Here is a 22,945-nt window from a genome sequence, read left to right as displayed (position 1 = left end):
AACCCCCTAAGGAACTGACTATAAATGATGAGGTCTTAAAGGCACATCCCACTGACCACTTTTGCCCTTTTCTTCACCTGCTCTTGTTCACGATTCATCACTCCTCCCTGCATCTTACCCTGGCTGGGTAGCGGAAATGCAGGGGCACCAAAAGGATAAGAATTCCCACGTCACAGGTGAGTCTCGAGGATCAAATGAGAGCGGGTATGGAAAGAGCTTCACAGCACACCTGCCCCGGCATCGTTGCTGAGGGGGCTCCACTGTGCTTGCTTGTGCTTGCTTTGTCCACAGCTGAGCACCAGCACGTGACTTTAACAGCCTGACTTTGCAAATCGCTCATTCTGTCATGTTGTAAGTTTTCTGAGTTTAGAAGCCTTTTGTTCCAATGGGGAATCTTCGGTAATGTCCTATAATGGAAAAGCTGTATGGGCTCTTCCATTTCTTCCCGTTTGACCGCAGATAAATTAGGCTGGCTCACTGCATCTCACAGGTGAGGGTAATATTCCCAACCTGTCTTTCTGGACTGCAGTGAGGCTTTTATGAGATAAAGTATAGGAAGGACAATGTAAAAGATAGAGTACTATCTATCAGTAAACATGATTATAATTAAGGCTAGTTATGAAGACGTTAACTTCTAATAGCAGGTCAGAGTCTTTGGAAGGCTATCTTTGGGAAACAAGAAAGGTTAAAAATTAGAGATGAATGTTAACTGCACTAATTAAACCATACTGCCCATCTGTGTATGCTTTTACATTGTGACTCATTATCTACTGTATGTAATGATTTCAAAATATCTTTTTAAAGTAATAGTTATGGTTCATTGAATTTTTCTTTAAAGATTTATTTCTCTCCCCTTCTTCCCCCCTCCCCCGCCCCAGTTTTCTGTTCTCTGTGTCTGTTTGCTGCGTGTTCTTTGTCTGCTTCTGTTTTTGTCAGCGGCACGGGAATCTGTGTTTCTTTTTGTTGCGTCATCTTGTTGTGTCAGCTCTCCGTGTGTGCGGCGCCATTCCTGGGCAGGCGGCACTTTCTTTCATGCCGGGTGGCTCTCCTTACAGGGCGTACTCTTTGCATGTGGGGCTTCCCTACGTGGGGGACACCCCTGCGTAGCAGGGCACTCCTTGTGTGCATCATCTCTACGCATGGGCCAGCTCCACACGGGTCAAGGAGGCCCGGGGTTTGAACCGCAGACCTCCCATGTGGTAGACGGACGCCCTAACCACTGGGCCAAGTCTCCTTCCCCCATTGAACTTTTAAAAGCCAACATTCAACACAGTAGCCACTAGTGACATGTGGCTATTTAAATTCATTAAAATTAAATAAAGTTTAAAATTCAGTTTCTCCATCATACTGGCCATATTTCAAGCACCCAATGCCATATTTGGCTCAGGTCACTATATTGGACAGTGCAGCTTGAGAACATTTCCATCATTGAAAAAAATTCTATCAGATCACATTGATCTAGAGAATAACAGTGAGGGGTGGTCATCTAAATTGTGTCCATTTCTCCCCACATCGCTTCACCTCTCGGGGCCCAGCCACCATTTCTCATCTGTATTGCTGCAACAGCCTGTAGACTGTTCTCCCTGCTCCTGTTGTACCCCTCCCCATCTGTTCTCCACACAGGAGTCAATGTGATTTTTTAAAATAAAAATATAAAGGCTTTGAATGGCCTGTTTCCGCACTTGCATTAAATCCAAATCTCCTAGTACAGCTGGTGCCTGCTTATCTCTCCATTCCCAGCCCAGATCCTCTCTCAGGGCCACACTGACTTTCTTTCAGTTCTACAAACCAGGGCCTTTGCGCTCACTGTTCTACTGGCATGAAATGTACACCATCCCCCCATTCCCATCCCTTCGCCTCCTTTATTGTCTCATGGAATCCTGTTGTTTCTTCATAGTAAATATCACACTATCATTCATTTCATTTGAAAAATATTAGGTTAAACCATGAAATTACTATTTTATTAGGTCAAGGTGGCCACAGATCCATAGTTTCATACAGTTAAACCAAATATATTTGCCAGGCATAGTATCCCTGGAAATATACAGTGAACAAACATAGAGAAAAAAAAATACTTCATCTTCATGTAGTTTTATACCCCAGTCAAGAGAAACTGACAATATATACAGTTTCTAGTTTGTAGAATGGTGATAAGTGCTAACAAGAATTCTCTAGGGATACAGAGTACTACTGGAGTAGCGTACTTACCACCTATCATGGTGCTCAATAAATAGTGTAGACTTGGGATCAAATTTATTTTTTCAAAGAATTGAAAAGGACCTGAGAGAGCATTCATTCTGACCACTTTGTTGTAAAGGCGAGAAAGCAAATCCAGAGAGGTTTGGTGACTTGCCCAAAGTCATCCAGCTGGTCAGAGTTCGATAGGGAACGCGCATTTTGCCAGTTCATGAGAGTCCAAGAGGAACAGATGGTGATCACAGACCACGAACGGCAGTGGGACCACCAGGGACAAAGCTGCAGGAACAGGGCCACCAGCTTGTTTGCAGGGGACAGTAGGTGGAGCAGATCAGTGGGAGGGAGGGCTTCGTTTAGCACTGCAGTGAAAACTAAGCCAGGAAGAGTAAATGGAGATCAGATGATGGAGGGCTTTGACTTACAGGCTAACAAATTTGGATTTATCTTGTCAGCAGACTGGAGTCATTAGGGAAGTGATCAAGTCAAGGCTGCGTATGAGCAAGATTAAATTGGCCAGGCTGGATAAAATGAAATGGAAGTGAAAGAGCTGGAATCAGTGAAAGAACTGGGGAATCCACCTTGGGGGTCCATAAAAGAGTGTTGAGCCACCCCCTAACCATGTGGTTTCACAGTGTTGGTTCAAAGGGCATGCACAGTGTTTGCTCTTCCAATGGGCGAGGCTGGTTCAGACAAGTAGGCTGGAAAGTACAGAGTAAAGTAGCTGGGCGGGGTGGCGGGTGGGCGGCGATAGTCCTTAGATTTAGTGCCAACAGAAAATGAATTTTACAGATGTATTTGGCCTTCAGCCTCTCTTCGTAGTGATAATGTCTTGTCTTCCAGTTCATGAAAGTTTCAGCCTGAAAAAAGTGTTCAGCGTGGAGGGAGAAAAGAGGAGAGACAGAAAAAAGCGGAACCTGTCTTGTGCACTTTCTTTTAGGTGGAGAAATTAAACTTTTTGCAAAAATGTATTTGGTAAGGCAACAGAGTGGGTATTTATTCTCTTAATAGGTTTTATTTTTAGCACGTTTCATTCCCCTGAGCTATTCTGGTGCATTAGAAATAACAATAGGCATGTGGTTCTTGAAATGTCACTGCTGCACTTTATAAACTGTCCCATGGAGCCATGTAGCAGAGTGTACGTTAACTGGGGCCACTTGGCAAATGAGATTCTGCAGGGCCACATGACAGAGTGGAGCTTCAGATGAGCGTTCCTAGGTGGTGTAGGCTCCACCCCCAGGAACTGACCAAGTCAGAAGGGCTGTCCCAGCCATAGACCAGGACACACAGTAAACACTGAGGTCAATTATCCAATGGGGGAGACCAAAACAGAATGGAACCTGAAAGACGTGGTAGGCCCATCTAACTTGGGTTTATAGTGTAGCTATATTATACTATAGCCCATAAGCCTACTATTCATCTCCTAAATGAGTTGCCCTCCTTGAACCATCCATTATCAACAAACAACATAAACCCACAAGTCGCACCAATGCCTCTGACTTACTGATGGTGTAAATGTGGGGCCTCCTTGTAAACGGGGCTCTACACAGAGCAAAGGCTCCTGTTTCCCTCAACCTTACAGTTGTTTAAATATCACAATTCCTTCTCACCCACTTGATACTATTGAATGCCAACACTGCCTCTCCTTTGATGAGTCTTCCCAGCTTCTCCTCCCTTTTCAGATACATCATGGCATGTTAGAAGGCAGTAAAAGTTGTTTTTGATCCCTAGCCTAGCATCCACATTCAGGGCCTTTTCCTCTTACAAACACTCTTCTTTCCCCAGACATGGGATGACAAGCATGTCGGTCCACCTACATTTTTCTCTTGGTAGTATTCGAGATCCAGGTTTCTCTCTTCCTCCCCAACCTCAAGAATATCGAGCCTCATCTCTGGTTTGCCATCCTACAGGGCCTTGCTCTCTGGTTTCCTGCTTGTTGGTATGTGGCACTCTTCTTGCCAGCTGCTGATGCCATATGCATTGGCCTGGACCCCTTCGCCCCTGTGCACACCTCTCAGCCCTGGAGGGTGGGCAGCAGGGTGGTCCTGGCCTGCCCATAGCAGCTCCCAAGTAGGACTGGGCTTCCTGGGAAGCCGCCTGTGTCCATCACCCTTTCTACCCCAGGCGAGCCTGAATGGAACGCAGAGGGAATGAGAGAAACGGAGCCATGACAGCCCCTCGTCAAAGGACTATCTTCATTTTCAGGATTTTTTCTAAGGACCTGTTCTTGAGTTCATATATTTTGGGTCTGAATCTTGTTTGGAAATTCAGGACTAAATAAAAATTGATGCAGCTATAAATATAGCCCTTCTCTGCCTTTAGATTCAAGACCCTACCACTTCTTTGGTTCACTTTTTTTATCTTCTAGTCTTTCCTGCCCCTGTATCTCTTTTCTTTCTTAAACTATTTTTTTAATACTGCCCCCCCCCTCCTTTTTTTTCTTTAGCTTACATATGTCTTGTTTATTTTCTGGTCTTTTCTCCTGTTTCCTTGCAGTATGAGCTCTTATCATACCTTCTCTTTGTCTTTTGCTTTTCTATTTCCTCTTCTCTCTCAACCCTTTACTTGGGGTCCTTTCCTTTTTTGTTAATCTCATCCAGCCCCTGTTTCTCCCTGCGGTTGGGCTGATCTGCTCCTTACGACTTGAGGGTTCCCTGTTCAGAGAAAGAAGGGGGTTTCTCCATCAGCCTGGACATTTTCATTGGCAGCTCCCAAGGGCAGTTGGTAGGGAATTGTTTCATCCCTCATACTTAACTTTCTTCTCCCCAGACCAGGAGAAAGATTTCCCAGGAGGGGATTTCCCCTGAAAGAGCAATCCTGCTCCTGCCCAAGATCCCTTGTCCAAATCCTGGTAGCAAAGAGGTTCCCATGCATGGCCGCTCTGGTCATTTGGTAGTGGCGGCTTGCACACTGTGTTGAGTAGGATTCTGAGATCTTTAACAAGAGAGAGTGCTGTGATCCATTAATAGTATATCAGTATAGAGAACATATCTTTGCCATTTCGAATTCGTAACCTACATGTTAAAATTCTCCCATTACTCACATCAACTTATTTTAGACAGAATATATATGTGATAAGTGTTGACAGTCACAAGCTATCATTTGCCACCACCACAACTACCTCCTAAGGCTTCTCCTAGGTTTTCGTTTTTGCTTTGTACCAAATTGAATGGTGAAAAGACGACTTTGGCTGTAAGTCAGGAGAATTGATCCTAGTACTTCTCCAGTAAACAACGTAACCTTAGGTAACTATAACCAAGAATTTCCCCAACCAGGCTGTAAGCCTTCCGAGGACAGAGACTGAATATGCAGCTGATTCTTACCATAGTCCCTGAGGGGCAGTTGCCAGACCTGGTAAAGAAAAGGTGGTGCAAGAAGAGATTTCATTACTCATTTTTATGAATTATTTAAAGTAAACTCTCCTAAAAGATTTGTGACTAGGTTGTAAGAGTGACAAAGACCTTAACTCCTTCAAGCATCAATGCCAGATTTTACAACGGCCTCCAAAGGAATCTGGTGGATAGGGAAAGAGCCATTGCTCTGGGGTCCTGGACATGTGCCTGGTTTAATTTTTTAATATTTTTTCATTATAAAAGTAAATCATGTATACATCATTATTTGTCAAAGATTCGAGTAATATAGAAGTATTGGGTAAAAGAGAGAATCTGCCTTTAGCAGCCCCAATTCCCACTCTCCTAATCTGTTCAGAATTGTCAATAAATTAGTGTGGACTTTCCAGGCCTTTTTCTTATACAGTTACGTGGCTCTTCTTAAAAATCAATTATTGCATACACTCATTAATTCAAATGTATTTATTGAGGACTGAAAATGTGTCGCAGAGATTTTCCCTGGTCTGTACATGAGTGGTCTGCATTATTATTCTTTTTAATGGCTGTGTAGTATTCCATAAGGTAGATGTGCCATAGTGTATTTATAAATTCCTCTATTTTGAGCATTTATGTTGTTTCTGATTCTTTTGCTGTTACAAAGACTGCTGCATTTGCCATCTTATTCACAGCTCTTTGTGCATGTGATACTCTCTTTTACAGGTGATTTGAGTGGAAGGAAGCCTCGCTGAAAAGCAACAAACCACAAATGGCATTATTATCTGAGTAGTTTATATATGGTAGCATTTTTACATTTCTCAAAATTTTTATACAGTATCATTTCCTTTTTCGATTTTAAAAATTGCCCCTTCCTAACTTTCTCTTTTTATAAATAACTAATTTGCATTCATTTATATATGGATCCCTAGGGCTGGCATCTTCATATTAATGCTGTCAATACCTGTATATTATTATAGGCTGTTCCAGGACTTGATAGAAAATTATCAGAATATATTTCAGAATTCACTGTTCTCCAGAATTGATAAAGAATGGTAACTTTAAAAATGCCAATGCTCACTTTACAAAGTACTACATTTTTTAACTTATATTTTTTATAAAGATTTGAAGGTATCTCACTTTTTCCAGACAAATGACTTAGAATTCTAATAAAAGGTTAAAAACTTTAAAAATTCCTAGCTTTTTTTTTTTTTTTTTAACTTCTGATATACTAGATTTTCAAATGAATATGATGCTAATTTGCCTCATCAGATCCCGGTGAAATGTTGCACAAAGCAAAGTATGATTTATCTAGAAGGTCCGCAAAAAGTCTTTGATTAAGATCATCCAGAAAAACTATGAAGTGAAAACTGCTTGTCACAGAAGGCCCAGGACCGTGATGAGAAATCGATGTCAGTCGATGGGGGTGCAGCCACATTGCTCTTTAGCTGTTCCCAAGGTCGTGACAAAATCCAGATCCATGTCGTTTCGAGCCAGGTCCCAGTTGTTCTGTTGAATGTGCGGAAACTCTAGCTGTGACATCTGACACTCACTTGTATGCTGGGGTCGATTCTGTGGACATAGAGGCCCAGAGAGATGTCTCCCTTCCCCTTCACTCTCCATCCCTTTCCCAACTGTGAACTCAAAGCAAAAGAGATAGCATGCCCAGACTGAGCACACAACATGCAACCCTCTCCTCCGAGGACATATGAACTAGTCTACTTTTAAAATGTTAGATTCATAGTAATCACTTTTATTCTTTTAAAGTTTATTTAGCTAAGAGCAAAGCATTTTCTCAGTTCTTCCAGGAGGTGGAAATGAGAAAATGTACTCACACAAAATAAAGGACATTCTCTCTTGAACATTCCATACATATTACCTTTTTTTAACATTAAGGATAAAGAATCCATTATATCCCTGCACTTTGCAAAACCATCTGGGTAAGCATCTGTAATAAAATTTATTTACATTTATTAAGTTATTATTACTGAGCATGCTATTGGAAGCTATGCTAAAGAATGTCAGTCCTGAGATTCTGATCATGGTCTTCTCTGCAGCAAATTCCTATCCACGTACACCCCTGCTTACCTTGAAGGGTTTTGGTCTAATGAAATTAGTTGAATTACATGCCTCACTCAACCAATAACCAATCTCCAAGAGCAATCAAAGCAAACCTTATAAAGAGATACCGGTGGCATATTTGCTTGTCTTTCTTTAACTTCAAATTGATTCTTTCACTGTAAAAAATAGTTTTAATACTTTAATACTAATGTTTTTTTAATGTTTTTTGTTGAATGTGCAAAGTTTATTTTTCTAAAGCTATAAAAACCCCTGATGTCTTAATAATGTATTTAACCAATATGTAAACTTCTAAACCAATGAACCCTGAGTGAATTCGAAAGTAATAGTGATAGCAATTAATATTTATTGAGCAGCACATTAAATGGTACCCTAGTGGGCCATTCTCTTTTAGTATGCCAGCAAACCATGCAGGGCCTCTTATCTGCTGCACTCTAAATGGTCCACTAGTAGCATGAAGGATGGGTCTTTCTGGGTGTCCAGGGTACAAAGGAAGCAATCCAGGCCTAAGGGAGAAATTTGACTCAACTAATACCCACCATACTCTAATGTTTGGTCAAAATGCACAGTCTACATCCCCTTTCACTGTACATTCATAAAATCACCCACTTAACCTGAGTCAGTTGACAGATAAGTGTGTTGCATTTTTCTAGCATTTAAATACCCATGGTATTTTTCAAACAGAAAATACTTGAAACTTCTCCCTTGGATCACACTCTATATTTCCTCTATATTCACTGTTAAAAATTGTGTTGCTCCCATCTTTCCTTCTCTATGTATTTTCTTTGTACATGTTATAAATTCCTTAACTGTTTCCATGCTTTTTGATTTGAGCATCCCAGCCAATGGGTCTCTTCACCTGGAACTTAACATTACTTAGTTGCTCCTTAATGTTATAAGCAAAATTAGAGTTTTAAAGCGAGAATTCTATTTTAAATGCACTAGAGGGAGCTTCCAATATATTGGAGGCTTTAAACAAATCCTTCTACATTCATTAAAACTTGGTAAAAAACAAAGAAGGAAACACATACCCCACCCCACCCTCCCAACCCCAATAGATCTGTTTTATAAATACAGATTTTCTGTTTCATGTAATATGTAGTCATTCTGATGTTCAGAGAGGTCATTTGAAATGGCAGGATCAAGTGCCTGTTCTAGGCATTCCTTTTTCCTGTGTCTTTCTATCCCTTATAAAAGATCACACACATGAGTTTTATTAAAACATCTCTCTCCGCACACTTCAAATAACTAATTATTCTTAATACTAGTATATAAGAAGACATTAGCCATCTATATCAGACCATTGATTTTACTTAATAAATCCATTACTTACCTAATTTTAGTGCTGTACATTTTTAAGCATTAATTTGATTTCCTCCACTGTTCAATTTTGGTTTCAGGCTAAGTGCAATTCTGAGATATCTTCCCTATATTGTTTCATATTTTAAATACCTTGTCTAGGGATAACCTAATTAGGCTTTCTCCTTCCTTTTTTTCACTTCCCCTCACAAACAATAGTCTGAAAGGGTGTCACAATGTAATAAAATAAGAAAGAGATTTTATTCCTAGCATTTTATCAAAGGATGGTGCCATAGCTCAGAGAGACAACCATCAGCAATTATTCTCTCCATAGATAACGGCCAGCGTGGAAGGGAGAGCCTGTTCTTCTGGCCAATACCAATTACAGCTCTTAATAACTTCATATGTCCCCAACCAGAATTCTGTAAGAAATAATTCCACGGAGTGATTTCCAATGAGTGACTGTAGGGTATTTAAGACTTCAATACTAGTATTATCATACAGACAACCCTTCAGAATAAAATAGCTGTTGAAAGAATTTTTTAAATCAGTTTCAAGGACTGAAAGAAAGTACCCTAGGCAACCTTAAAAGGAGAGGGTTGTTGTTTTGTTGTTTTAACATCTGTTTCCCACATGAACGCCTCAGCATTGTTTTTTTGAAGGACTAAGATGTTCTCTATCTGTTGAGTTGGACTATTTATACCATACCTAATTCTCCTAAAATTCGGGACTGATAGGTCAGAAAGCTGAGCAGACACTATAGAAGCTAAAAAGCTGTCTTCATGAGTGGAAACTAGCATTTAATATAATTTTTCAGGTCTCTTTCTTCTCCCAGAAGACTTTCATTCATGGAATCTGTGTGATATCATTTATTGAGCATCCCATATCTCCCATAAACTGTGTCAGTAATCGGGTATCATTTTTGGGTCCTTATAAGGACGCTTTCGGGCAGGCAAAATAAGGCAAGTATTAGAGGTGAGGAATGAGTGACTCAAGTGAAAAAGCGGAAGTTGGAACCCAGACCTCTGACTCCAAAGCCCACACTTTTTCTACACTATATGGTACTGCTCAACACTCTGGCGGCCACTCAGCATTAGCTGCCTTTTTATTACTCCAGACCAACCCTAATATGTTTCCTTTAAAATGGCTCAGTAAGATAGGGTTAAAAGACACATACGATACAGGATGCTCTTTACAGGGCACATGCAACACCAAACAAAAATGAATTGGTCATTTGTTTTCTATATTGGTAGTTTTTGTATCTAGGCTCATTTCCCTCCCCAACCATCTTCTTACTGATATTAGAAATCATGATTTCTATGAGAAATTATGAGACCTCTATGGTACATTCAATGTGGACTTTTTTTTTTCAGTTTGTGAATAACTGTTAATGTTGTCAACCCAGTTTAGCAGAATGACATCCCTTCTAAATGATGGGGCATATGGACAGCCAGTGGAATAATTTCATTATATGTAGAAATATTCTTCATACTTTTTGATGACATTTATGGGAAGATATTTAGCTATAAAGTTATTTTTTGCACATCATAATTAAAGAGCAAAATTCTTCCTTTTTCTTCCAAATAATTTCTTAAGAGACAATCTACAGAGTCCTCAGTTTGGATGTGTCCTAACTCTCCTTTAGTGTTCCACTCTTCAGCTTGAAACTTTACACCCAAAAGTGAAAAATGCTTTAAAGACAGAGAACATGAATTGCAACATGCTTTTTATAGTTCTAGCCATCTTTGAGGCATTTTTCACACCTAAAATTAAATGACAGTAAAAGCTCTGTGTCCAGCATGATGAGGAGTGGCAGCTCTTACAAAAGGTCCAGTTCTGTCTGCTGCATATGATTGCTGAGTTTCTGATGAGACTGGCTGAAGATCAAAAACCTTGGACTATGGATCCGGAGTAAACATCTCTCTCTCTCTCTCTCTCTCTCTCTCTCTCGCTCTCACTCTCGTTTCTTAAGAAAAATTTGTTTCATGTGGAAGTCACTGTCTTTGTATAATTATTACTATAATTCTGCTATATAAGCACTAATTGTCAATTGTTTGGAAAAAATAGGAAGAAGGTTGCCTAAGGTAAAAACGATTCAAGAAATAATGAAGCAAACCCGGGTGATACTTTGAAGCTGCAGCACGTTCTGAAGTCCATTTGGTTCCCTCTTTTTCCAGTTTGCCCATTTGTTAGCAGAACAGAATCCACAGTTTGTTTCAGATTGTTTCAAATTCATAAATTTCTTTAAAAAAAAAAAAGACTTTATTGTGGCCCTGTCAACTTCTATAAGCATTTTTAAACTAAAGAGAAGCAGTTAAACAAACGTGAACGTGAATCATGTGTTTTGCTCATATGAAAGTTTCTCAGTGGAAAAACAGATAACCCCCTGACTTTACTGAACTCACTGCGTGACGGTCTGCTCTTCCAAAAGGGAGATTTCTTTTTTTTTTTTTTTTCAGTTGAAGGAGTGAGTTTATTTATTTTGTAATTGATTTTGTAAAAAAAAAATATATGAGGACCCATTCAACCCCACCACCCCCACCCCACCACTGCCCCCCCCCCCCCCAGCAACACTCATTCCCATCATCATGACACATCCATTGCATTTGGTAAGTACATCTCTGGGCACCTCTGCACCTCATGGTCAATGGTCCACATCATGGCCCATACTCTCCCCCATTCCATCCAGTGGGCCCTGTGAGGATTTACAATGTCCGGTGATTGCCCCTGAAGCACCATCCAGGGCAGCTCCAAGTCAAAAGGGAGATTTCTTATCCTTTTTATAAAGGCACCTATGTAAAAGTTGGTCGATACTTACAGTGTTTCCTTGTCAGCTAGAGTGTTGTTCATTGCCTAGTAGGTGGAAACTTAAAAGACTCCCAGTTAAGTTCTTATAGTATAATTGCCATTTATTGAGAGCTTACAAATGCCAAGCACTGTCCCAACAACCCTATAGTACTCTATTACCTTCAGTGTAAAGATGGAGAAACTGGGACTTTAGAAGGTCATGTGACTTATCCAAGAGCTGAGAGCTGGCAGAGTGAGGACTCGGCTCAGATCAGGCTGTCTTCGTCCGTCTGCTCCTTACCACCTTGCTGCACAGCAGTCTTTAATACTTTTTGCTTTGTTTTCCTTTTATGCAAATCTGACATTTCGTTAAACTTTATTTCCTCCCCCCCACCTCCCAACTATCCCTACCTTTTCTTTCTAGCTGCCAGCAGCTTCAGATTCAAACCCTTTCTGTCTCTGAGGTAATTTGTAGTAACCTCATTATTCCACCTCCTCTCATTCCACAAAGTACCATCTGAATGATCTTCCGGAAGCAGTTTTGATCACAATGCTGCCATGCTCAAAAAATTGTCACTGCTTCTCAATTGCCACCCAAATAAAGGCATAAGACCAAATAATTTTGAAAATTAAGGTAATCTTAGAAATTTTCAGATCGGTTTTCCAGATTTTATGGTGGAGTGAATTGATGTGCAGCCAGATTCTGACAGTTGCCTGATGTTACACTCAGGTTTTGCTGGCCCTAGAAAGGTATGGAGATCCCCTGGTGCTCAGATCAGTCGTGCTCTGCTCTTTGAAGCCGTCCATAATACTGCCCCATTCTGCCTCATGTTATTGGGTTCTGATTAGGACAGTCACTTACTCTCTGCATGACCTTGGACAAGTCATTCAACCTTGACAAGCCTCAATTACCTCATCTGCAACCTGGGGATGATGACAGTTTCACTTTGTAGTATTGTGCTAAGATGAAATCAGATGATACACATAAAGTGCCTCACACCTGTTTGGAGTTTGGGAAATGGGTTCCTAATCTACTTCAGAAGTGATCTCCTACTCTTATTCCTCTAATTCCCACAATAATTTGCATTACTTGCATTGAGGGAATGTCTTATCTCTCTCTAAACTGAAAGAGGCTTGAGACCTTGGGATTCTGTCTTATTCATTTTCTATCTACCATAGGACCTGGCAAAATGGAAAAAATAAGAATATGTGTTGAATGAAGGAAAAGGTTAAATTTTAAAACTCAAATTATTCCTATGAAACCAGCCTCACCTTACATCAAATAGATGCTTTCTACAGGAGGTCAGTCTTAATGAAACCACTAACCAGAGAATATAGGGATGAGCATTTTCACTTTCCTTAAAATTTGGAACACTGCCAAAAAGGCAGGGAACTCTTCATTTAAAAGCCAATCTTAAGGTTTAAAAGAATAGTGAATCCAGTTTTTTATGTCTTTAAATTTTAAAAAGTCATATACAATTGAAGTTAAAGCTCATACAGTACTTTCTATGATTTAAAACATTCTTTAAAATGTCACACACAAATGAAAAAAAACTAATAAAGCCTTAGTTTCTAACAGCAATGACTTGCTTTTGGTAAGTATCTATATAGGCAGCTTATAACAATTTTTCAACCACGCTTTCTTGAATTAATGCTAATGAAAGCCGCCCTCGCCTTATTTTTCTATATGAACACTGAAATTGCAGCTGCCTGCCTAGTCTGCTGAGGGATGAGTGTAATAATTTTCAATTGGCCTGTGAGCCCAAAGGGAACCCCGATAGCAGGAGATTGACAGATGCAGCATGGATTATCTCGTGCTCTGAACTCAGCCCAATTTGTGATTTGTTGCAGGTGCTAAAGAGATTGATATTGCTGCGACCCTGGAGCACTTGAGGGACCAGAGACCAGGCATGGTCCAGACAAAGGTACTGTCAATCAATCCTCCGGGATTTTAAATGCATTAAACGTGTCTCTCTGCGGTTGTTTTCATGAGAGAAGAGAGGGGATAAGGCCTAATTTAACCTAAGTCACTAGCTGATTGCTCTGCTTTGACTCTCTTCCAAACCAGTCTTACTTCGGGTAGAGAGGCATCTGTGCCCTCTCTAAGACGTTTACTGATGATTCCTGCAACAAAACTCTAGCATTTTCATAATAGATAGGTGCAGTAAACTCTCGACTAGATTCCAGTTAATTGGAACTCTCCATTAACTAAATTTGGGGGAGGAAGAAGAACACTGCATTTTTGTAGAAAAAGGTCAGTGCTAAACCCCATCGTCCTTCTAGGGAAATGTTCTGAATTTTCTAAACGTTCTGCCAGCCTCCTCTATTGCCTGCATCCACAGCTTGCCTGCCTGGTGCTCACTGGATGGGAGTGGTCAGAATAACCCCAGAATATACCCGGCGCCTTGAGCATCCCAAAATATCTCATTTGCATACTTATTGGAAAGACTGACTTTGCAACAACAGGGGTAAAAACAGAAGATCTCTGGTTAACCTTGGGTTAAATATTCCATCCTCTTAGCATTCCCCAAATTTTTGTGTCTAACAACAAAAGCTTTCACTTACCCGTTCCTTCAATGTACTTATGTCGTAGTAGATAGCGTCTTCTCATTCTCACTGTATTCTTGATCCTCTGAATGTTTATAGTGCCCACACAAAAGACTTGAAATTGTTATGCTCCTGCGAAATTAATTATTTATACTTAAGAAGATTTTAAGTTACAAAATATGCATATTGAATAGTAGGGCCCTACTGTGAAATCAAGTTTGTCAGAGTCACTGATTTATTTTGGTGGTGACAATTCTGTGACAATTCAGGGTCTAATTGTTTCCCTCTCTAAAATATAAGCAAGCCCTAGGTCTTCTCTTCCTATCTAAATGTTATAGTAAGAAATTAAGCAATTTAAGTTCAGTTGTATGTAGGAGCTTGATGGGGAGAGAGATATAATCTAAATTCACAAGCATTCTGTCAGTTTCTTGAGAAAAAGTGAAGGGGCAAATTTTAACCTTGCCATTTCTTAAGACACCATAATGGAGCCATTTGCCTTGTTCTACATTCCCAGCATGGACCCTAAGCATTCAGGTAAAATTAATTTAATTCTCTCTTATAGAATCATAAAACCATTCTAAATAAAACCACAAGAAACCTTTTAAAGAGTCAAGAATTCTGTTCTAGCTTTGCTCTTTTCAGCTGGAAATGATATCTTTCCTTGCTGTCTTATCTTAGACCAGATATATCAACATCTGGGGAAGAGAGAAGATCATTTTTAAACCACGCAAGGCAACATAAGCAAATAATAAGCTGTGTCACTCAACCTCTCTGTTCCTCAGTTGCATTTTGCTCTAACTCACAGGATTGTTATGAAAATCCTATGTGATTATTGTGAAAGTACTTTGTAAACCATGGCATACTTTAGATTTTTTTTAATTGTTAGTTTTTTACTTGGAAATGATTTTAGACCTGCAAAACAGTTGCAGGCCTAAAACTATACAAATAACTCCCACATACCATTCGTCCAGCTTCCGCAAACATTGACACCTTACATAACAAAGTACAGTGATCACAACCAGGAACCTGACATTGGCTAATCTATCGGCCTTATTTAAATCTCATCAGCTACCCCACCAGGGACCTCTTTCTGGGCCAGGTCGCAATCCAGGATGGCCCATTGCATTTCTCTTGTCACATCTCCTTAATCTCCTTTAATATGGGACCGTTTTGTGACCTTGATACTTTTAAAGAGAAGTGGTTTTGTAGACTGCCTCTTGATTTGGGTTTGCCCAGTGTTTCTTCATGACTGCATTTTTTGGTAGGAACCCCACAGAGCGCTGTTGCCCCTTCTCAGGACATTACCTCAGGAGGCTGGTGATGTCCATGTGCCTCATTATTCATCAGGCTGACTTTGAGTCCTTGGTTAAGGGTGTATCTGCCAGATTTCTCCACTGTTGAGCTATTTTCTTTTCCTTTTTATAAATAAGTGCCTTGTGGGAAGGACTTGAGACCATGTACGTACCTGTCAGTTATCATAATTTTGCCACAGCCAACTTATAAATTGATGAGGGCTGCTGAGAGAGGACATGGTTCGGGTGACAAGTATCCTACAGGTTTAGTGCCCCATAGAATGGACCATCTCACTGGACTGACCCACTGTGCTGTGTCTAGACTGGCTGTCAGACAAGTGATCTTGTCACATCTAAGAACTCAGGGTCAGTCACCACCTTCACTACAGACCCTGCATTACTGTACTTTCTGTGCCTGAGAACAATCTGCTGCCTCAGAGCTTCCAGTGCCTCAGAACTGAGGCAGAAAAGGATATTAAAGCTGGAAGGAACAGGGGCATTTTTATAGCCAGGAGGGAAAAGCTTAATTCTTTCTCTAGCTAAATCTTGATTCCACATCAGCATTACTGCCTGCTACGAGGAGAATCCACAGAAAAGTCTTAAATTCCAAGCTGGTATCTTGTCTCTTTGCATTTATGTACATTTTAGGAGGGCTTTCCCATCACCTTGGGAATATGTATGCCCAAGGAACATAAACTGACTTTTTGGTATTGATCTAAATCCTTAGGCAAAACCATGAAGAAAGCATATCTTCTTGCTAAAAAAGAAAAAAATATTGCCTAATACACTGCAAAGGGAAAAACCCTTTATTGCCAAAACCAGCCCTTCGTAGCACACTGATTGCTGAAGCCTGGAGGATGGTCCTGAGGCTCAACTGAACTAGAGCTTTAGTGATCATCAAAGAAAGACTAAACTATATCCATTATCATTGTGTGTCATCTATTTAGTTATATTCTAATGTTTAGGTTGAAAATCAATACAATTTTATTGATACTATTAGCCAGGTGATCTGGCAAAGCAAAACTCTTAATTCTCTGATTCTCCCAAATAACAGAGCTTACCTCATATATAGCTTACTTTTTTGATTGACTGTCTATAGGAATATACCATCCTTCTTAGGTTGCGTGTTTAAAACTTGACCGTCTTGAAGTGTGTGCGTAAATCCAGTTCCTAGAATTTCAAAGTATAAAGAAAGAGTCAATATATAAATGTCTCCATTCTGACTTATTACTGCTTTCCCCAAATTACCCCGTGAGACTGAACTTCCCCCTGAAGTTCATTCAATTTAACGAAAAAGTAGAAGAATTATTTGGGCAAAATAGTGCTGTGCGGACTGACCAGCCAAGAAAGGACAGTTTCCAGTGTGTTCACCTGAACAAATTGATTTGAATCACAATGTTTTCAAGTCGGGGCAGTTAATAAATGATGAGCATGATAAGAGCATGCATCTAGGACAGGCACAGCACCCAGCATCCAGGTGAAGGGAGACTTGGCTTCCTCTGCCCAGCCTGACGACAAAATTTATTTTCATGTTAAAAAAAAAAAAAGTTGTAGGATAGCATGTTTTCTCCCCAGAATGTGACTCAGTCAAACAAGAAATACTTAGTGAATACCTGCTTGAGCAGCGCACAGCAGCAGACCTCAGGAATGAGCCAGTTATGCATCAGACATATCGCTGACCCCGTGAGCTTGGTGGTCTGCCTTAAAAGATGAGATCCAGATGCATGGAAAGTTCAATGGCAGCACAAGGGTTAAGAAAAATGAGACTTCAAATACAAGGAAATGTCACACATCAGTGCCTGAAATTGTCCACACAATTTCAGTTACTGTCCGTTCATCACAGGCACAATAGAAGACTTATTTTTAGGACAAGAGGAGAAATCACAGGATGTAGTTAAAATAACACTCCTCAAAAAGATGAGTGAATCTCTTCTCCATAATGTGTAGCCTGTAAACAGATTCTTTCCTTCCTTCCCCTTCAATATATCTTTGTGAAAGTTGCCTTTTTAATGAAAGGCCTTAATGCTTTCCTTTCCATAGGAATGTTTACTCTTTTACCTTTATCACTTTTAGAAACAAAAGTCAATTGATTCATTTGTTGAGCAACCAAGAAAGAATAATCATAATCAAATTATCAAATAATAAAATAATAATCAATAAAATATATATGATGCTTAATGAACCATTTTCCTTACCTGCCTCTTCTCTGCATTTTAACTGCATCCTTTCTAGATTCTTACTCCACAACACCACTGTCCTTAAGTGCCCTTACGCAGCTTTTTCATAAAACATTCCTAGACCTTGAAACACATCATTGATCTTAGACATATCCATATCTCCCCAGCCTAGCACAGTGCGTGGATCAACAAATATCGATCGAATTAAGTTCAATCCAATTCACAGCCATGGATTATCCCCCCCATATCCTGCATGCATCAAAACCCTTCCCTTTCCATTCAGACTGTTTATTTCTCTTTCTCTCCCTCTCTCTCTTGCCTCTCACCTGCATACATACACACACATACACAATGCCTTCTCCCTAATATTCACCTGGCTCTAGCATCAGACATCAGCAATGAAGCTAGGCACTGGCCAATTTTTTGTGAAAAGAGAAGCTGAAGGTGACTAACAAAGATGCTTTGTCCTAATCCCCTTAAAAAAAAGGACTAGATGGAAAGCACTTCCCTGGAAGGGGGTCTGTTGCAGAACTCTTTAGAGGAAAACGATTTGCTGAGATGATACATTCTCTGCAGCTCTCTTTAAAATCAGATGATTTTATTATAATAGCAGGTCATATTTATATAAATCCATCAAGATCCTTTTTTGTTTGTTTTTTAACCAGAAGCATCATAAATGTAAACATCTGGTCTTTTACAGTTTCCAAAGTACTTTCATCTGATCCTCACAGAAGAGCAGAACAGACCTAATTTTCACCATTTTCTATGTAAAAGACAGACAGAGGTGGAGATACTTGCCCAAGGATACAAGTTAAAGCCAAGCTCCAAATCCAGTTCTGCCTCTAAGTCCCACGCCTTTCTTCAGATGTACCAGGTGACTCTTCTAGATTGAGCGTGCAACCATTCCTCTCCCTTGTCTCATCCACACAGTGGACAGTATCTGAAATCCCATAGCATCCTGAGAACTGATGAGCCTTTGGAGTGAATCACTGCGTTCCTTTTCATAGTTTTTGGCTCATCTGTTGGGAAGGACGAGTGTAGTTGACCAGAGTGCTCTGAACGGAGGCTGGAACTTGAAAGGGCCTGACCAGTGCCAGCCAAAGCAAGTGAAATGCTTTGTGTCTGAGACACACAGCACCCTCCTTAACTCCGAGCTGTACGCAGTCGCGTCTGCCCCAGCGGGTCCTCCAGACTCACCCCTGAGCCTGTGCTCACACACCTGTCCTTTCATTTGCTGGTCAAGTGACCAGCTAGTCACAGTCCAGCCCTCGAAGGGGTCCATTCCTGTATTACTTTCCCCGTTCAACCTGGGGCACTCTTCCTCAACCTACCTCCAAGCTTGCAGTCCCCATCTTTGCAATTTTTCTCCATTATGGTGGAGCCAGCTCTTTAAAAAGTATGTTGCTTTCTTCTTGTTTTCATTTGAGCTGTTTTATATGTTGCTGTTGTGTATTGGAATTTGAAATGGAAATTAAGCATTATTTTTGGATGTGGAGCTATCTTATTGCTTGAATTATCAAAATATTTAAGCCATGATTTGACTTTCTTTAATCAAAAATTGTTAATAGTTGGCATCATTTATTAATTTCCATGACCGCTCTGCTATAATTGAAGAGTAACTCTAGGCCTAATTAGTTTTTTGTTGTTGTCACTTGTCTTTTTTTAAAGACTTATTTAATTTATTTATTTATTCACCCATCCACCCACCCTACCACTTGCACTCATTGTCTCCTCTCTGTGTCCATTCACTGCACGGTCTTCTGTGTCTGCTTGTCTTCTCTTCTCCTCTTCTCTTTAGGAGATACCAGGAACCAATCCCAGGACCTTCGGAGGTAGGAGAGAGGCACTCAGTCACTTGAGCCACCTCAGCTCCCTGGTTTGTTGTGTCTCTCACTTTCTCCTCTGTGTCTCTTTTTCATTGCATCATCTTGTTGTGCCAGGTCTCTGCACAGGCCAGCACTCCATGTGGGCCAGCTTGCTTTCACCAGGAGGCCCCAGGACCCAAACTGGGATCCTCCATATGGTAGATGGGAGCCCAATCACTTGAGCCACATCTGCTCCCCCTAATTTAGTTTTATATGTATAGTCTTATAGATGCAGTTACAGTGCAGTGTTATAGAGGCATTTATATGGCAACTGAAAAGAGTTACGGGAAGAATGACTGTTCAACCTCTGTGAGAACACACCAAGTTTGTTCTTTGCCTGCTAAAGGCTAGTCATTTAGAGGATTAAGTAATCCTGGCTTCTTGAATATGGCACCTCATTTCCAGCCCATAGAATAGCAAATACACGCAAAGTGTTTGTTTGAAATCTGTATCTTTTAGATTTAAGAGTAGCATATACCTTCCCATTTGTGTGTTTACGTATGACATACAGACATTTTAAATTAGGAAAATTTGGGAATAGATGAGCTTTCTTGGCAATTGGAACAAAGGTGGATTGGATTGAGTAATCTGTTGATTTCAAAAGCAACAACAATGTTGTTGTTCTACATTTTTGAGGAGAGGACAACACAAGAATAGTGATAATTGCTATTTTAAATGGCCATACCTGCCCTCACCTGGATCGTTGGCTAAAAGCAAAGAATGTCAGGTTTCAACATCTCCTCTTTCATTCTTTCAATCAAGGTCTGTTAGCCATATTCAGTCTGTGAATCTGATGAACCAGGCAGGGCTTGGTTGAACCTCACTGGGTTGCTTTCATATTCACTGTTTCTATTGGCAGCTGTTCCCACAGTGATAAAAGATGAAGCTTTCCAGAACAAGAAATTTTGAATGTCAACACTGGGTCTATCATATAAATAAACCAAAGAGTTCTTCATTCCGTTCCACTGAAATATGGGACTTGACCCATGCAGGTGTAATTTTTTCCTAAACAATTTCTTTCTGCAAAATAACTCACGGGAGCTAAAGGTTGGGATGGAAAGAAAACAACTCTCATGCACATCCTCTTTGCTTTCTTGTCTTCCCTTCCCATAGGAGCAGTTTGAGTTTGCGCTGACTGCGGTGGCTGAGGAAGTGAATGCAATACTCAAGGCCCTTCCACAATGACGGTCGCACTCACCTGAGGCTTTCTGAGGAGCGCGCCCTCACCCCATGAATGTCGTTGGAAACCATGATTTGACTTTAATTGTGTCTTCTATTGTAACTGCATAGTAATAGGGTCTTTAAAGCTCCCGTAGTCAATACAGTTTAGCAGTTAAAATGTGTAGTTTTGTTCAACCAAATAATAATAAAGAAAGATTTGTGGAAACATCCAATTATGGGGGGAATTAGTTCATCTAATTATTTTCACTTTCTTGGAAAAAAAAATTACTTTTCCTTAAAGCACACATTCACATTCTTAATTGCAAATAACGTCGTAGTCGTGAGGCAGTAATTAGTACATTTAACATGGTCTCCAAGAAGAGTGTTTGCTTCTAATCTGCAACTTTCTGCAGGATGAATCAGCTGTGGAGGGAGACGACCGAAGAAAGACAACTGGCAAGGCAGTAAATGAAGGCTCCCAGGTGTAGACATCGCACCTGGCATTTGTCTTTAGAATGATTTATCATCAAGCGCACTCACCGACTTACTTGGAAGTTAGATAGAGCTGTTCGCATTCAGCAGCTTTGGGGCAAATAGCATACGAAAATCATCACGTCACCTCTGTCCTGCTCATACCCAGGCGCGTTCCCCTGAGGAGTGTGAACTGCTCACATCAACCTCACGTTTTTCCCCTCGACAGGGATAGATGGACTGCAGGGGCTTCTTTCCCACCCCATGGAATAATGCCTGAGGCCCAGGTGCATTTTCAGGACCTTTTCACCCTTATCGTGTAAAGTTATAGATTAGCCCCAACCTTGAGGCTCATTTGTTTTAACTTTAAAATATTGATTTCCACATTACAAAGGCAGGTATACCTGATGATCACTTTCCTGTAAGATGGCCGAAATTAGGAAGAACAAATCAAGGCATTTAATGAGTGCTGAGGGTTTCCCAAGAGCATGTAAGTGCCCATCTCAGACACCTGTGGCCTGCTCCCAAATAATGTTTCTGCGCCCCGCTTCTATCCTAGAAAATGCCTACGGACATTTTCACTCATGTCCTAGAAAGAAAGAAATGCAAGAGCCACACTTCTTGCCTTATCCACATGAGACCATAGCAACTGGGAGTAAAGTGAAAAAACTTCAGGTGGGCAACCTGCTGCTGCTTCCTAGGATGTCAGCTTCTTAGACCCGCTGAAGTGCTTTCTTCACTTATATTAACCAGTTGTTTTGACATTGTGTAATTACAGGCATGGACCTACATGTTTACAGAGATTATTTGGATTTGCCAAAATAACATTTAAGCACCATATTTACCCCCACCACCCCAAAGTTGAAAAATTCATTTTATTAAACTCAGAATGATGACATCTAAGAAGGCCTGGGGTATTCTCTGTATGTCGCAGATGTCATTTGTAGGGTTAAAAATAAAAAGACATTTGCAGTAGCTTTACATCCTGCCATATTCCACCTCATTCTTTCCATTTTAGATAGATACTACATTTCAAAAAGAAGTATAATGTGGGGAAAGATGCCAAAATAATGTTTATGTCTTTAAATGATATTGTAATGTATATCTGCTTTAATAGACCTATCATTTCTTGTCCAAAATTGTTTCTCTCTGACTGGAATTTAAATAATTAATAGAGACTAATTTATCTGCATATAGGAAGCATATACCTACTTGTAATTTCTAACTTCTTATGTTTCAAAAGAAATCCTCCAGTAAGAGATATATACATATATATATTATACATATATATATTTAATTGTGTCATATTGAAGTTTTGATTTTATATTTGAATGGTCTTTATTTGGGAATGAGAGAGCAATGTTTTTCTATCCATCTTTTTGTTTCCTGAAGTATTAAACATTTAGATTGCTAAAACAAAGAGTGAGCAATTCTTAGAACTCTAAATGGCTTTGCTATTTTATTTGTTGAGTTACATGTGTTCTAAGGTCCAGAATGTCACTGAGATTTTATTTTTAGAAAAATAATTAAAAACCATAATGCAAAGCTCCATACACAGTCTTTACTGTTAAATATTGTCTCCACTCTCTTCTTCCAAACGCTGGGTTTAAGCATCCCACGGGGAAACGTGATAGACGCCTTCCTCGCTCTGGTTCTTGGTGCTGAAGGAAGGCCATTTCACCACCTCATGTAGAAAAGGGGCCCTAAGCCAGCGAGAATCAAAAGCTCTCTTGACAAAGTTTCTTCCTTGT

General features: G+C 40.2%; 1 protein-coding gene across 4 annotated transcripts in view; it reads left to right on the top strand.

Moving 5' to 3' along the window:
- Positions 1 to 22,614, top strand: part of PTPRN2 (protein tyrosine phosphatase receptor type N2) — a 1,274,829-nt gene extending 1,252,215 nt beyond the window's left edge. For 2 of the 4 annotated variants that reach the window (XM_058297617.2, XM_071215382.1), the window contains 3 exons: positions 13,533 to 13,606; positions 18,398 to 18,571; positions 20,676 to 22,614. In XM_058297617.2, coding sequence (XP_058153600.1) covers positions 13,533 to 13,606; positions 18,398 to 18,571; positions 20,676 to 20,747 — 320 coding nt within the window. In that variant the 3' untranslated portion in view covers positions 20,748 to 22,614. The remainder of the gene's footprint in view (positions 1 to 13,532; positions 13,607 to 18,397; positions 18,572 to 20,675) is intronic. The other 2 variants (XM_058297618.2, XM_071215383.1) reach the window with 1 other exon arrangement.
- The last annotated feature ends 331 nt before the right edge of the window (positions 22,615 to 22,945 follow it).

Source organism: Dasypus novemcinctus, chromosome 5 (genome assembly GCF_030445035.2).
Source record: "Dasypus novemcinctus isolate mDasNov1 chromosome 5, mDasNov1.1.hap2, whole genome shotgun sequence".
In the NCBI taxonomy this organism is placed as follows: domain Eukaryota; kingdom Metazoa; phylum Chordata; class Mammalia; order Cingulata; family Dasypodidae; genus Dasypus; species Dasypus novemcinctus.
This window is presented reverse-complemented; position numbering and strand designations above follow the sequence as displayed.